Raw genomic sequence first — 16,314 nt, 5'->3', positions numbered from 1 at the left:
GGACTCCTCCACCTTCCGGGGAGATCCGTGTTACTACCGCGTCAATCCGCGTTTGCTCAGTGCTCAAAACATGTTGAGAACGTAGTCACATCGCGTTGAAGTGCTTTCCGCCATCGTTGGGACACGGTTCACGGCGGATTGAGAACCGCCCTGAACCGCCAACCGCCAACCGCCAACCGGCGATGTGTGATCACCCCTCTAGTCTGAATAAAATCCCATGAGAAATGAGGTTACATGTAGTATAGGGCTCACACCCGTAAATACAATGGAATGTCCCAGACACCTTCACAAATTCGTAAAAGATATCAAAATAAATGAAGGAAAAAATTGATTAAAAATCAATGATGTAGTTTGGCAAAAAACTGAATAGCTGTAGATATTGAGTATGAATTCCTCTACAAACTGCATTTTGGTTGGAAGATGAAAGCTTTTCTGATGGAATTTGAGGGGACTATATTTCATTGGGTATACGTGTACGGAAAATAGGTGATTTTTTGAGTGACAAGAACTTGTAGTCTGGCTTTGCAGACCCCTGCCAGACAGAATTTGGACTGAAGAATCCACCCTGAAAATTTGAAGGATGAAAGGGTATATCTCACTTATCCAGGTTAGTGAAGCTGAAATACCTAATTTCTCCCAGCTATTTTACAGAATTTTTTGAAATTTGATTTTTAACACACATCCCTATGGGGAAATATTTATGGGTGTGAGCCCTATAGAGGATGCCTGCAATGCACACAATATGGGAAGTATTCATCCCATACAAGCTCTGCTGGTTTATGTTGATCTATTGTGTCAGATCTCTTCCTCCCTCCCCCTTCTCCTTCCTTCCCCCCACCCTTCTCCTCTACCCCCCCCCCACCTCTGCTTGGCTACAATTTGTTTTCTTATTGTAGTATATACTAGATCTTCGTATATAGCAGTCATCAGTATCACACAACTTTGAATGACTGTGTTATTTTAATGTATTTCTTTGTTTTGGCTACCACTGAAACAGGTCAAAATTCATAAAGTTAGTCTGTTTGACAAAACAAAGTCTTTTAAAGTACTTTGTAGACAATAAGGTGATGATGACACCCCTTAATAATCAAGGATTACTGCCTAGCTGCATCTATGTATTCATCTTATGAAGAACTGATCAACACTGCAAGATTTTTTTTTTTAAACTCCAAATGGCATGATTTTCAAAAGTGTCCCTTTGAGAAGCTTTATAACCCTTGAATGTTTAATTTCCCATAATTATGCAGGGATGCCAAGTTCAAAAATTTTTTATGAGTGAGATTTTCATGACTCGGCATCTCGGCATGCGAACGTGTGCGCGGGCGAGGGTGTGGGAGGGGTTTTTCCCCCCTACGGCCTCCCACGGTAGGGAGCTTTTTCAATTGCTAGCTCTGAATGGTGCGATCAGGTGCATATTAAGTGACTATTTTTTTTTACTTATTTTGGAAGACAAAAGGGAAATAAACCTTCATTTGCAACTATCACTTTAATCTTTTGAGCTATGCTCATTATTATTGGCCCAAGTTGCAGACTTGGCCCGATGGGTGAGAAAAATGGGTGCCATGCGTGAGATCGTGAGATGGCCCCTAAATGCTTGAGTCTCACGCAGAATGCGTGAGACTTGGTAGCTCTGCATAATGTAGGGGCAAATATCATCAAAAACACATTTAACTCTTTATGTGCCATGGTGGAAACCCCCTGTGTGCCACGTTATTCTGAGACACGAAGGTAGTCATGCTTTGAGAAAGAATTCTATTTTTTTCCAATTTGTATACCGGGTAACTTCTACAAATTTCTGTTAAGATGGGCGTAATAGTAGGCAAAGTTAAAGAGGAATGCCAAGCTTTGTTTCGATATAAATTGTATGCCGACTCTATTTTCAATTTTTTCTTTTAATGACCAGTTGCTACATTACTATAAAGGCATGACTTTTGCACATTAAACCGTGACAGAAACATAGAATGTACGAGTAAATCTAGTTGGGAACGTCGCTTGATAGTCGATCACCACATAGAATGCAAGCCGTATATGAGAGGACCAAAAGCACGAGAAACGCTTTCATTGTGCCGCGGGATTAGCAGTAATTAGCGGTTTATCGATCGGTCTTGGCGGCTTTGTTTGTTGAGCAGAATATATGCGAAGTTGGCACGCCGTCGACTGAGTCGGAGGTGCGAACGTGGCACATAAAGAGTTAATGATGTTAAAAAGTCAAATGAGAAATGTGACCTCCACTATAGCACATATACCCAAGAAATAATTATGACATGGCATCCTTAAAGTCGGAACAATGAGGGAGCTGTCAATGGAAACTTTTGTTACCTAGAATAACCCAACCGCCGCCCCCCCCCCCCCCCCCACCCCCACCCACAAACCTCTACAAGTATATGAATAAAATCCGACAAGCAGGGATGCCAAGTTAAAAAAAAAAAAAAAAAAAAAAAAAAAAATGTATGAGTGAGATTTTCATGACTCGGCATCTCGGCATGCGAATGTGCGCGCGAGCGAGGGTGTGGGAGGGGTTTTCCCCCCTGTGGCCTCCCACGGTAGGGAGCTTTTTCAATTTTTAGCTCTTATTAATGGTGCGATCAGTAGTTTTTACTTATTTTGAAAGACAAAAGGGAAATATACCTTCAATTGCAACTATCACTTTAATGTTTTGAGCTATGCTCATTATTATAGGCCCAAGTTGCAGACTTCGCCCGATGCGTGAGAAAAATGGGTGTCATGCGTGAGATCGTGAGATGGCCTCTAAATGCTTGAGTCTCACGCAGAATGCGTGAGACTTGGTTGCTCCGGACAAGAAATGTGGCCTGTAGAGCATAATAATGCCATAGAATTACTAATAGTTCGCTCAAACTTAGTGGAAATACAAATTGGAAAATAAATGGCATTTCTTCAGATGCATTTCACGGTTAGACAAATACTTCCTTATGACAAAAGTTTAAACGAGATCCTTTCTCTTCCCCTGTACGCCCCCGAAAAGGGAGAAACTGAAATGGAGACAGAAGTCACTCCATCCAGTGCCGTAGTACTAGTACATGTACCATACGGCACATTAGTCACGTAATACTAGTCAGTGATACTAGTATACAATGTACGCCCTCTATCAATTTGTTACCACAATGGCGCTCGTATTTCGCCCATAGGCCCAGTGATAGGAGCGCGAGCGAGCACTACACGAAATCGCGGGGCCGGGGATAAGCCCCAGTGCGCAGTGGTACTAGTAAGCCCTCCTAGCGCTGTATACTAGCTTCTATAGGCCTACTACTAAGTACTCTGATAAGGCCCTCTGCTCTGATAACTACTGTAGCTGCTGCATACAGATATACGGTATACACTACGGAACCAGGTCCAGACAAGTGGTCTCATGGTCTAATGGAGAACGATGGCAGAAGCAAGTTCTAGAGACCAACCGACATTTTTTTGTCATAAGTGTATAACCGAGATCAGACCCGTTCTACCGGTAAGTTCGAAAATCCCGTTCCAACGGTCAGTAACGTTAGACAGAAAAATCCGTCGGTCCGAACCCGAAGGAGTACGGTATTTTAATATTTTTTTGACTTTAATGGTTCTCTTCCTCTCCTCAGATACAGACCGATCTTTCGCCGAGTTTCGGTCAAAACTGTCAGCAACAGTAGCATTCTTTCTCAATTCTACATGTAGTAAACGTTAACGGTTCGTTAGATCTAACACTACACTACAGTAAATTTTAACACTTTGTTGTTAGGCAGTTAACATAATTTACAATTTGTCAATCAGTTGCAATGAAAACATCTCGACGGAAGAAATTCATGAATTTGAATAACAAAGCAATACGGGCTGCATAATTATAAGGATGAGAACCAACACTTGCTTTCGGGCGAAAGCTCGGTGGTCTAGACTAGTGCCAGTGGAGATGACTCCTGTCCAGTGATCAGGAGGTCGTAGGTTCGAATCCTGCTTGAGTATGTACGCCCATGATTTTTTATCATGGCTACTACTAAAACACTGATCAATTCGGCAGTGCTTATTTACGTTGATGTAGGGCAATTTGTCAATCAGTTGCAATGAAAACATCTCGACGGAAGAAATTCATGAATTTGAATAACAAAGCAGTAGTCTATGGTTGGGTGTTCATAATACCGGCCACCTAGTGTTAACGTTTTTTTATCAATAGAAACGTGAAAAATCTCACAATTTGCCTGAAATTTTACTCACGTGTGGAGAAAATACTCCGGATTCACAAGCGTGCACTGAAAATGCGATCTGAGGTACGCGCTCTAGATGGCGGCTTCGAACGTGTGGGTTGTCATTTTTTCCGCACTCAGTTGCCCTGTTCATTTCAACCGACCACCCTGACAATACGTATAAAGGGCACTTAAATGCGTTTTTTTGACAGGCCGCTGTTTTTTTCTAGCCGTCATTTTTTCCCCAATAATATTTGAATATATTTTGAATCCTTCGATATTACTTTTGAAGGACTGTTTGATGAATTTGAATTGATTTTCATTAGGAAACTTTTCATCGTAATTGAAATAAATTAGATGAGTCGGTTTGTTTTTTCACATTCATTTCTCGTTTCTGCTTCAACTCATACGGTCGAAGCGGGCGACAAAATAATTATGTCATGTGTATGTAACGTGTGTGCACGATCGTACAAGCGGCGGTGACAATTTTGCGGTCAAAATCTTCAAATTTATTACGGAAGGATACTCTACATCTAACAACAAGTCAGCAAAGGTAGGCCTAGTTGTATGTAGACTAGTTACACGATAAATCTTATTCGATTTTTAGAGGGAATACTTATTTGTTTTCGCCTCATTTTACTCGGTAGCGTAGCCCAGTGAAGAATCGAACACCATTGCGCGTATTCCCATGCGTACATTTTCTTTCTGTACATACAATGCCATTATAGTGCGCGGTCGGTTGATATGGACCCGGTCGGTGTGTTGAACACCTACCATACCCGCTGCATGCTATAAGGATGAGAACCAACACTTGCTTTCGGGTGAAAGCTCGGTGGTCTAGTGCAGATGACGCCTGTCTGGTGATCAGGAGGTCGTAGGTTCGAATCCCGCTCGAGTATGTACGCCCATGATTTTTTATCATGGCTACTACTAAAACACTGATCAATTCAGTGCTTATTTACGTCGATGTAGGGCAATTTTGTCAATCAGTTGCACAATGAAAACATCTCGACGGAAGAAATTCATGAATTTGAATAACAAATACCCGCTGCATGCTATAAGGATGAGAACCAACACTTGCTTTCGGGCGAAAGCTCGGTGGTCTAGTGGAGATGACGCCTGTCGGGTGATCAGGAGGTCGTAGGTTCGAATCCCGCTCGAGTATGTACGTCCATGATTTTTTATTATGGCTACTACTAAAACACTGATCAATGCAGTGCTTATTTACGTCGATGTAGGGCAATTTGTCAATCAGTTGCAATGAAAACATCTCGACGGAAGAAATTCATGAATTTGAATAACAAAGCAGTACCGGCTGCATGCTATAAGGATTAGAACCAACACTTGCTTTCGGGCGAAAGCTCGGTGGTCTAGTGGAGATGACGCCTGTCTGGTGATCAGGAGGTCGTAGGTTCGAATCCTGCTCGAGTATTAGTACGTCCATGATTTTTTATCATGGCTACTACTAAAACACTGATCAATTCAGTGCTTATTTACGTTGATGTAGGGTAATTTGTCAATCAGTTGCAAAGATTTTATGTCATTTTTCAGAGAGGATGCTTTTTGACGGAACTGTAACCATGAAGATTCCCATATTATATGCACTACCTGAAAATTAAACAAGTGTGGGTTACACAAATACTTAGTACTAGTTAGTGACGTACAATGTACGTGACCTAAATTTCCTGGTTGCACCAATACTAATAGGCCGGCAGCACTGGCACCCGTGGAAATCCACGGGTCTGAGGGCCCTTTTTTTTTTTTCGTACTGTAAAAGTGGTTTCTTTCGCGTACAGAAACTTTCGCAGTTTCCATCAGTGCGGACTTTTTCGCGTGTGTTTAAATTCGCGGTCGATAATGAAGCGTTGTACAAGCGACGAGTTCAAAACATTTTCGCTTGATGTAAAATTCGCGGTTCAACCTCAAAGCGCGAAAAGCGCGAAAATAAAACCACCGCGAAAGAAACCACTTTTACAGTATTTGATTTTCCACATTTTTAGCTCACCGCTCAAGTGAGCTATTGCGATCGTCCGTCGTGTGTAAACTTTTTACATTTTCATCTTCTTCTTGAAAACCCCAACACCGATTTTCACCAAACTTGGCAGGTAGCATCCCTAGGGGGTTAGGATCTCAATTTGTTTAAATGGGCACCATGCCCCACCCAGGGGCCCCCCAGGGGGCCCAAACCCCCCCCCCCCCTCCCCCCCCCCCCCAAAAAAATTAAGGAATCTTTAAAAATCTTCTTCTCTAGAACCAGAAGTGATAGAGCTAAGTTAATACTATGAGTTAGTACATTAATGACTGTAGTTCCAAGTTTGTTCATGGCAGATCCATGGGTGCCTCCCTTGGGGCCCGGGGTGGGGGGGGGGGGGTGGTTAGGTCCAAATGGGACCTAAATTGTACATTTTCATCTTCTTGAAAACCCCAAGACTGATTTTTACCAAACTTGACAGGTAGCATCCCTAGGAGGTTAGAATCTCAAATTTTTAAAAAAGGGCACCATGCCCCACCCAGCGGGCCCCCATGGGGCCCAAACCCCCAAAAGGGGAGGTTCAAATTGGGGCCTAAATTGTACATTTTCATCTTCTTCTTGAAAACTTCATGATGATATATGTTCACCAAACTTTGCAGGTAGTATCCCTAGGGGATTACAATCTCAATTTGTTAAAATGGGCACCATGCTCCATCCAGGGAGACCCCACAACCAGGGGGGCCCCAATCCCCCCAAATTAAGGATTCTTCAAAATAAAGTGCTCTTCTCTTGAACCAGAAGTGATAGAGCTAAAATTTATAATATGAGTGTGGGAGGGGGTGAATTTGGGCCCTAATTGTACATTTGTATCTTCTACTTGAGAATGCCTGGTCAAATTTTGGTAGAGCTGTGTGTAATTTAGATTAGTGACTGCGTGGAAGGTAAACTTGCAATACTCAGGTGAGTGCTAGACCCGCGGGTCTCTTGTTATTGATGAAATAGAATAAATCTTTTCTCTGCACAGGATCCTGTAAGTTTGTGCAAAAAGACAAAAATGTACAGCATTCGTAGCTTTCATTTTGGCAAAACATGTAAGCTCCCATGTATTACCATGGTGTGCGGCACAGGCACAATACGTTGTACATCATACAGGCCACTACGCAATGCCCGACACATCGTGTACATACACTGTCTCTGCGAGCAATCTGCTGGGCGATCGAGGGAGAGTCCAGTGCAATCACTGGATATACACGTGACTGCGCACGATAGCCGAAAGAGTCCAGTACGCAGAGAGTGTGCCCAAAGTTCCATGGTGTATCATCTGCGATACAGGCGCAATACATACACAGCTGCAGGCCACACACTCTGATACCTGTATACGTCGAGCGTGTGTGTCCACCGAAGATGAAAGAGTTTTCGCTTCACCCTATCATCTTTAGTGTACCTCTGTCTCTGCAAGCGAATAGCTGGGCGATCGAGAAAGCAGGAGTCCAGCGCAATCGCTGAATATATAATTTATGCATGATCAAAGTCTGCACAAGATAGCCGAAGAGCCCAGTTACACAGAATTCGGTGAATATAAAAACGTTTGGCTCTTTTGTCATGCGCATCATGCATTATGAATCATACACCTGTGAAGAAAAAAAATCTCCTCTGGCCCCCACGCACAAACGTCTTTTCTTTTCATTGAATGAAGCCTCGGTCACACAGCACTCCACGTCCAAATCACGTACAAAAAGTTATGAAAATCTGGTGGACGTGGTCGTAAGTGGTAATTTTTTGGTCAATTTTGGTTTGGCCGTGCTTTGTATGGGGTATGGCCGTTGGCGGCTGTTCCACTGCTGAAGCACTGCCTAAGCACGTCTAACCACGTCCAGCCACGTGTGTGTACGCGGAAAAATACATTTGTCAGCGATAAGCCGCTAAACACATGCTATTTCCCGTGATACCAACGCGTAACACGCGTCAGATGACCGTGCTCTGCCCGTGACAGACCGCTAAACTTTCGCGTCTTCAACGTGTCTCCCTAAGTTTTAATCACTGCCGGAACACGGATTATCACGTGTGTTTCACGTGTGTTGCACGTCTTTACCACGTGTGCCGCCCGTGGTTGTCCACGGAATAAAATTTTGAGAAGTTCAAAATTTTTTACCGCGTTTGACGCTGTTCAGATTTTCCCCGCGTCCTGCCACGTCTATAAATGGACTGTAGTTTGTCTTAAACTCGACATCAACGCGAACAACATTGTCTGCTTCATGGGAGACCACTTTTTGACGTGTTAAAGGGCTGTGTGACCGGGGTTTTAGAAAGCTGAAGAGGGGCTTATGTCATGATTAATATTTCTTTGACCACTTTTTTATATAAAAAAAATAAATAATGATTTTCCCCACCCAGCGACAATCCCATCCAAGTGGGTTGTCGTCCATTCCTAATGTTGGTACACTTGTTTGATGGATCATTACAGACACATACACACACATGTATACACCTTTTCGGTTCATTAAAAAGATGCAAACTGGTTATACAGGGGAAACTCGGTATAACGAACACTGCTATAACGAGATATCGGTTATTACGAGGAAACTTTCCCAGTCCCAAATTTCCTTCCACACAAGTCTATGTAAAATGCTACTCTTATAGCGAGATCGGCTATAACGAAATATCTGCTATAACGAGATAAGTTTTGTGATTTCCAAACGAAGAAAAACATAGCCAATCAAATCTGATATAGCGAGGTAAAGCAAAATGTCTTCGGGTAAAGCTATGTTCCGAAATTGTAAAGCTCGATGCGCCAAAAACTGTCTTGTACACACATATTTTCTTCAGTGCACTCCAGCTAGCACCGCATGTTGTACGTGTATGTGTGTGTGTGCGCGCACTGATACATGCAGAAAATGTGGTGGGACAGCGGTATGTATACATGACATCATCATGACGTTTAGCAGGTGTGAGGCAATCTGATGCTGTGATTGGCTTTCTACGCAGGGAATTCCCATCTTCACCCACGCAGTCATAATGTACATAAATACAGAATGTGTCACATACACACACAGAGCATTGTGCAGACCATATTCAAGCTTTCCACACACAACACACACCCATACCATAACCACATACCAATAACGTTACATTTAGAGAAATTCAGATATTTATTTTTACTACTAAATCACCATTTATTCATTTCAAGTCAAAATCATGTTAAAAACATGTTCATCCTTACCAGGTTTATGATATAGAAAAAAAATGAATACAATCCAGTAAATATTAGAATTGCTATGGCAACTAAAAGGGCTGGTTAGTAACGTTACGAAAAAAGGACATGACAAAAAAATCAATGTCTTGTAACAAAAAGTATGCAAAAATTAGAGTTACTTCAAACAAAGTGTTGCATTAATTTCAATTATTGCATCATGACAAATGTTCACACAAATATTTTTAGCAGATCGACCAATAGTTCATTAGCTAGACCCCCAAAAGCGTGGTTAGTAACGTTGCGGTTAGTAACGTTACATTTGTCCGGAGTAATTCCGCAGGTCATTTCACCCTTTTGTAATTGACAAAATGTCACATGACTTCTGGAGTATTTAAATGTATTCATCTTCTACCCTTTAGCAAAACTTTGCCACATACGATCTTGACACAATCGCAAGCTATATAAATTTACAAATTCAAACATCTACAATTAATAAGAAACACATTCTTGATATTGGATTTCATTGGCGAAAAACATCTTACCCAAAAAGGTGAGTAATTCCCTCACACACATTACCAAGTTATCAGTATTGATTGAAAGATGATGGGTAGTCCCACATGTGCAAATTAATGTCTTTATGTTATGCTTTCTTTTATGCCTACTGATATAACGAGATATCGGCTATAACGAGGAAAATGACTCGGTCCCGACCATCTCGTTATATCGAGTTTCCCCTGTATCATCATTTATATTTCTTTTCCCACGTTTTTATTTGAAAAACGAAACTACGTTTTTCCACCCGTCTGTGCCCCTTCCACTCGATGACAATCTCATCTATTGAGGGTTATGACGTGTGTGGAGATACAGTGCAATTAACTCGGCCAAAGCATATCACACACATCCACAAACACACACTCCAGATACAGATGCACAAAGAGGGAGAGTATGGGCCACGTGTGGGGAAGGTGACTCTCCATACTCGCATTGAAGGGGTGGTACAATGTAAGTGCACGAGTAGTTAAGCAGACAATGCTTGATATGACTGCAAGCATCCATGAATGGTTAGAAAGTAAACCTTCTGGTAAGGAAATGAACTCCCTGTGATTATTTCTAAGGATTTACTTATCATAGAACAAGAAATTAATGATGAACTGTGGAAGTGACTCGGCTAAAATAGGTCCCCATAAAGCAGTTTATGGTTCCATGAAGAAAGTTTGTTGTGTTAAATTCTGTTGCACATTAGCGGGGTTCCTGTTGCAGTGGTTCTCAATTATTGGGTGAGCACTGTACATGTCTTTGATGTCTTTTCAAACTGCCACATTTGTTTAGTTATCAAGAAACTCATCAATTTACAGGACTTCCAAAGTGTACACCAAAAATTCATGCTTACTCATTTTATGCAAAAATGAAAGTCTAAAACAGAATTACCATGGGGAAGAGGCAAAAATAAAAATGTTTTGGATGGGTTTTGTCCTGTGTGTTGCCTCTGTTGTCAGTGCAAAAGCACTAAGAGATGAATGAGATGGTACAATCAGTTGTACAAGCCTGGCTGCTAAACTCTGTGCCCTGCAGCGCTTCCATCCTGAATTTCCCCTAACAGTATCGATTCACTGGATACAATAACTTAGAAATACAGGTATTATGAAAATTCACAAGCAGATGAATCGTAGCCATGCCATCAATATATTCTATTGGCATGGGTTTTAAAACAAAATCAGATGAACAAAAGTGTTCCTTATCCTTGAGGTCCCATGTGCAGATTTTGCCCTCAAAGTTCAATTACAGAAACCCAATACAAAACTTTTGTTAACATGACCTCAAATTCTGGATGTACGTGTATTTTGCAAATGTGCATGGCTCAGATCAAGGGACCAAAAATGTTACATTTGAACGAAAAATTTGAAACTAACATACAGACTTCAGTAACATTATTTCTGTAATCTCCAAACATTGCAAAATATTTACTGTAAGTGCTAGAGTATGAAACATTTTGATTTTGATGTTGGTATTGTATGATTATCATGTGTTTATTTGTATGTATGTGTTCATGCAGGGCCTCCAAGAACAACAGTGTTTAACCCACTGATGGAGCCACCCTGTGAAAATAAAACATATAAATAAGTAAATAATATTATATACATCTGGCAATCAGCGAGCCATGTTTGGTGGTCAGAAAGTGTTAAGTACATAACTCGGTGTCCTCTTTATGCTTTTATCTTGCTTTTATATTCACATTTGCAAATATACTTCAATGTGTGGTGAAACTTGCCCCAAAAAGAAACACAACCAGATAAAATATTAAGATTTTTTGGAATGAACATTGGAGGTGTTTCCTGAAATATATATGGCAGGCCTCGAAATAGGATTTTGGAGGGGCAAGGCCATTTAGAAAAGGGCACTTTTTCCAAGAGGCCAGGGCACTTAAGTCAGTCAGAGGGGCACCAAGGCCACATTGGAAAGGGCATGTTTGGTGTTTATGAAAAAAGAAAGAAGAAAAACAAACCGAGAAAAACAAACAAACACACACACACACACACACACACACACACAAAGTGCAACACACAACAAAAACCTCTTCTCTACAGCTGTAACACATTCCCGATCTCCGCGTTTCTATCAGGTGAACGACATTTTTTTTTTAAACAGGAATAAAACAACAGTAGGTATTGATTGAAACTCGACACCCTTTCAGGCCAGCCAGGCCAGGCTGCCATGAAACTTCAAAGCACATTCCGACAGCTGGCTGGCAAAACCACAAGGCAAAGGAATTTGCGCGCGCGTGTAGATTGCTATGATTAGTCTGTGACAGACAGTTCATGACCTCCAAGAATGCGCCAGTATACAAATAATGACTGCTTATGAGGGCACAGTTAAAATTATGGGCCCAAGGTGATGTGAAAACCGTAACTATGGTTACGGTTTTCACATCACCGAGGGCCCATAATTTTAACTGTGACCCGAATGTCAAGCAGTTATTATTTGTTTTATATACCGAAAATATAGATTCCGAAATATAGATACCGAAAATATAGATTCTAGTTTCTTTTACAGCACTCGTAATCAATGCTGATCAACAGCGCGGCGGTCGTATCTTTGGTGCGTACAGTGATGTGTACAGTGTATGTTACGTGCATGTACTACAAACGGGGTTGCGATTGTCTCCAAACCAGTCCGCTAGTCTCTTTTACAGCACGCTGATTGAATGCGCGGCGGTCGTATCATTGGTGCGTACATATGAGCGATCTACGTGTACGGGGTCGCGACTGTCTCTAAAACCTATTTACTAACTGTGCCCGGGCCCCGGTCACAGTAACTCAAAAATAGGGCACAGTTATTTTCATGACTCCCCTTTTAACCAATCAGATGAGAGGATTCTAGAAATGAGGTATATAATACGCGTGGTTTCTTCTGTTGATTGGTCTCTCTCTCTCTCTCTACCCCTCCCCATTCCCCAGTCTGGCACACCTTGGCATCGTGGGATTTTTCTTTTTTCTTGGTGAACTTGGAGTTCACTCTTTACTACTCTATCTGAATATGCGCTGCCTAGCTAGTACATACTGGCGGCTGCTGCGCTGCGGATGCAGTCGGGACGGTAAAAGCCGGTCGGGCGTACATGTACGTACACGTCGTCTCGAATCTCGGAAAGATACTTTGAGTTTGAATCAGATATATCGGGACGCGAGTGAACTGAAGGTATGATATTTGAGATCAGGAAAGTTGTTCAAGCTTATTAAAGAGACTTTGAAAAAGGGCATATCATACATCATAAATAATAACTTTCATTCTAAAAGGGCACCACGGCCCCAAGAAAAAGAGCACATTTTTTTTTGGCCGTAACTTTGATCAAAAAACAAAAGGCATTGCGGCCAACGAGAGGGGCACCGACGGCCATGGCCGTCGGTGGCCGTCGGTTAATTCGAGGCCTGATATGGACACCGAGTTGTGTACGTAACACTTAACGTTCTACCATACAAACTTTCTTGTCATTTCTTAATTTGATCCAAACATTATGATATCATGCTGTTCAGTGAAGCAGTATACGGCAATGCTGGCACAGAGGGTGATATTTTCTATGTAAACTTCTGAACCAGCTATCAATAACAAAAAACGTTGTCCATAACAAATGTTGCGGACGTAACTTGGTGTCCTATGTTATGGTCTTATCTCTTAATGTACTTCATTTCTGCCAAATACACCCAATCATATCATGAATGTTATCTATTTTTGTCTCGCCCACCGGAGGTGAAGGCGAGACTAAGGGATCCAAATGGCGTCCGTCCGTCGTCCGTCATCCGTCCGTCGTCCGTCACAAATGTTAAAGTTTACCTGCAAGACTCTCATATGATGCATAACTTGGCAACTGTTACAGCAATGGCAGCCACACTTGGGTGATAGAAGCACTAGGGGTATCTTCATGATATGGTGTTGTCAGAGGTCATGTGATGATGTCAAAGGTCATTTGAGGTCATATATCAAAGAGTATGTGCAAAACTCTCTTTTCTATGTTAAAGTTTACCTGCAAGACTCTCTTTTGACAAATAACTTCACATAAGTTGCTTGGATTACAACCTAACTTGGGTCATAGATGCACTGGGGGTACCTTCATGTTATGGTGCCGTTGGAGGTCACAGGATAAGGTCAAAGGTCATTTGAGGTCATACGTTAAAATTTACTTGCAAGACTCTTATCACATGTAACTCGACACATGTTGCTACAATGGCAATCAAACTTGGGTGATGGATGCACTGGGGGTACCTTCATGTTATGGTGCCATAAGAGGTCACATGATAAGGTCAAAGGTCATTTAAGGTCATACGTTAAAGTTTACTTGCAAGACTCTCTTATCACACGTAACTCAGCACATGTTACTACAATGGCAATCAAACTTGGGTGATGGTAGGTGTCTCTTGGGAAGTTGAAGGTAACCACAAGGACAAAGGTTACAGACAGGGGTCAACGAACTCTTAGGGCCCAATGTTAAGTTTTTAGGGCGCATTTTGTTTATGGCTCATAACTTTTGATCCCTTTGTCCGTTTGTGACCAAACTTGGATGGAAGATGTCCCTTGGGGAGGTGAAGGTCGTCACAAGGTCAAAGGTCACAGACAGGGGTCAACAAACTTTTAGGGCCCAATGTTATGTTTTTAGAGCGCGTTTTGATTGTGGCTCATAACTTTTGATCCCTATGTCCGTTTGCGACCAAACTTGGACGGTAGATGTCCCTTGGGGAGTTAAAGGTCATCAGAAGGTCAAAGGTCACAGAAAGGGGTCAACAAATTTTTAGGGCCCAATGTTAAGTTTTTATAGCGCGTTTCGATCATGGCTCATTACTTATGATCCCTTTGTCCGTTTGTGACCAAACTTGGATGGTAAATGTCCCTTAGGGTGTTGAAGGTCACCACAAGGTCAAAGGTTATAAGCAGGTCAATTAACTTCTGGGAGTTATTAAAAAATATTAATTCCTCGTACGCGAATGGGCGAGACACAATTTGGCGATTGCCTTGTTTATGACATGAACACTTTTAAACAAATTGTAGATGCTTGTAGAGTCCAAATTTTACCATGTGACATGTACATAACGAGGACACCGGTGTCCATGTTATGTACGTTACATCATATTGGGTCAGTTAGCTATAAAGATTGGAGTCTGCTTCTCACCAATTTACTCATATGTAAGTTTTATGATATAAAAACTTGTTACGATGCAGAAACTAGTTCATAATGTGTAATTTTCATAGTGAATTGAAAGGTGTGTTCCGTACATAACCTGTCATGTACATAACTCAGTGTCCACTTTCAAGACCAATTTTGAAGAACACAATAGGTTTAATTTATACTTTAGGTTATACGTTGTTTGCACTTAGGCATTAGCTGCCTGGTATTTGCCTTTTGTAAGAAAATATTATGTTGACATGATAATATACAATTGTTATGTACATAACCCTGGACACCAGAAAAATTTAGTATATCAATTAACTGTAAAAATATTGAAAAGCACACTTACTGTTGCAGTGAATTCAATTTAAAGTTAAGATACTATGTATGTACACATAAACATATGAATGGGAATATCATAAAGAATATGTACTGTTTTCCACAAGTTTTTTCACTTAGCAACTGCAAAGAATTGGTGGACACCAAAAGTTATGTACGTGACATACAAATTGCCTCAAGGCTGTTGGGAATTCAGAAGTGATGTAAAAAATCAACAACATGAGAATTCTGTAATTTGATACTGAATTTTTATTGAAAGTTTGAAATCAGTTCATATTTCAAAATGTAAAGTAAAAATTAAAATTACAAGTCCACCTTCATATGTACACGTATAAGGATTGAGAGAATGCAGCAATATTAGTAGAACACATCAGTGAAAGTTTGAGGAAAATTGGACAATCCGTTCAAAAGTTACGAATATTTTAAGTATCTGCGCAGTCACTGCTGGAAGAGAAGACTACTACAGTGTATGATGTCACATGCGTACAACTATAAAGGAAAATAAAAAGAGAATTTCACAAAACTTTACTTAATACTTTACTTATTACTTTACTTAATAAAGTGCTCAGTTCTTCGACTTGCTACTGACGTATGTTAAGGGTAATATTATTCCCCCTGCCTTCTGAAAGAGAGAAGTTGAGTGTTTGTTTGTTATGGGAGAAAAATGGAAATATGTTGAATTTTCTTTATTCTTTCTTTATATCGTTGTACTCATGTGACATTACAAGCTATAGTAGTCTTTTCATCCAGCCGTGACTGAGCAGAAACTTCAAAAATTCATAACTTTTTAACGGATTGTCCGATTTTGCTCAAACTCTCACTGATGTGTTCTACTAATATTGCTGCATTCACTCAACCCACATACGTTCTATGAAGGTGAACATGTCCTTTAAGGTGTCAAGAAAATCTATGTTCTGCATGTAACACAAAAAATCATGAAAAATGGGGATTTTTTAGCCATAGAAATGCTGTAAAATACCTAAATTCAGAG

At 41.0% G+C, this 16,314-nt stretch overlaps 1 protein-coding gene and 1 non-coding gene across 4 annotated transcripts in view; both read left to right on the top strand.

Moving 5' to 3' along the window:
- The first annotated feature begins 3,218 nt into the window (after nucleotides 1–3,218).
- LOC139722754 (E3 ubiquitin-protein ligase RNF126-B-like) overlaps nucleotides 3,219–16,314 on the top strand; it is a 176,354-nt gene continuing 163,258 nt past the window's right edge. For all 3 annotated transcript variants that reach the window (XR_011710306.1, XM_071634041.1, XM_071634040.1), the window contains exon 1: nucleotides 3,219–3,463. Coding sequence is in view for 2 of the 3 variants with exons in the window: in XM_071634041.1 (XP_071490142.1) it covers nucleotides 3,386–3,463 (78 nt within the window). In the remaining variant the exon portion in view is untranslated. The remainder of the gene's footprint in view (nucleotides 3,464–16,314) is intronic.
- On the top strand, nucleotides 5,526–5,598 carry Trnat-ggu (transfer RNA threonine (anticodon GGU)). The gene has a single exon. It is a non-coding gene; the product is annotated as a tRNA-Thr (tRNA).

The sequence above is a fragment of the Diadema antillarum genome, unplaced genomic scaffold (genome assembly GCF_040938485.1).
Source record: "Diadema antillarum isolate AM-2024a unplaced genomic scaffold, OU_Dant_1.0 scf00000170, whole genome shotgun sequence".
In the NCBI taxonomy this organism is placed as follows: domain Eukaryota; kingdom Metazoa; phylum Echinodermata; class Echinoidea; order Diadematoida; family Diadematidae; genus Diadema; species Diadema antillarum.
Note: the sequence above shows the minus strand (reverse complement) of the source record. Positions and strands in the feature narration are given on the sequence as shown.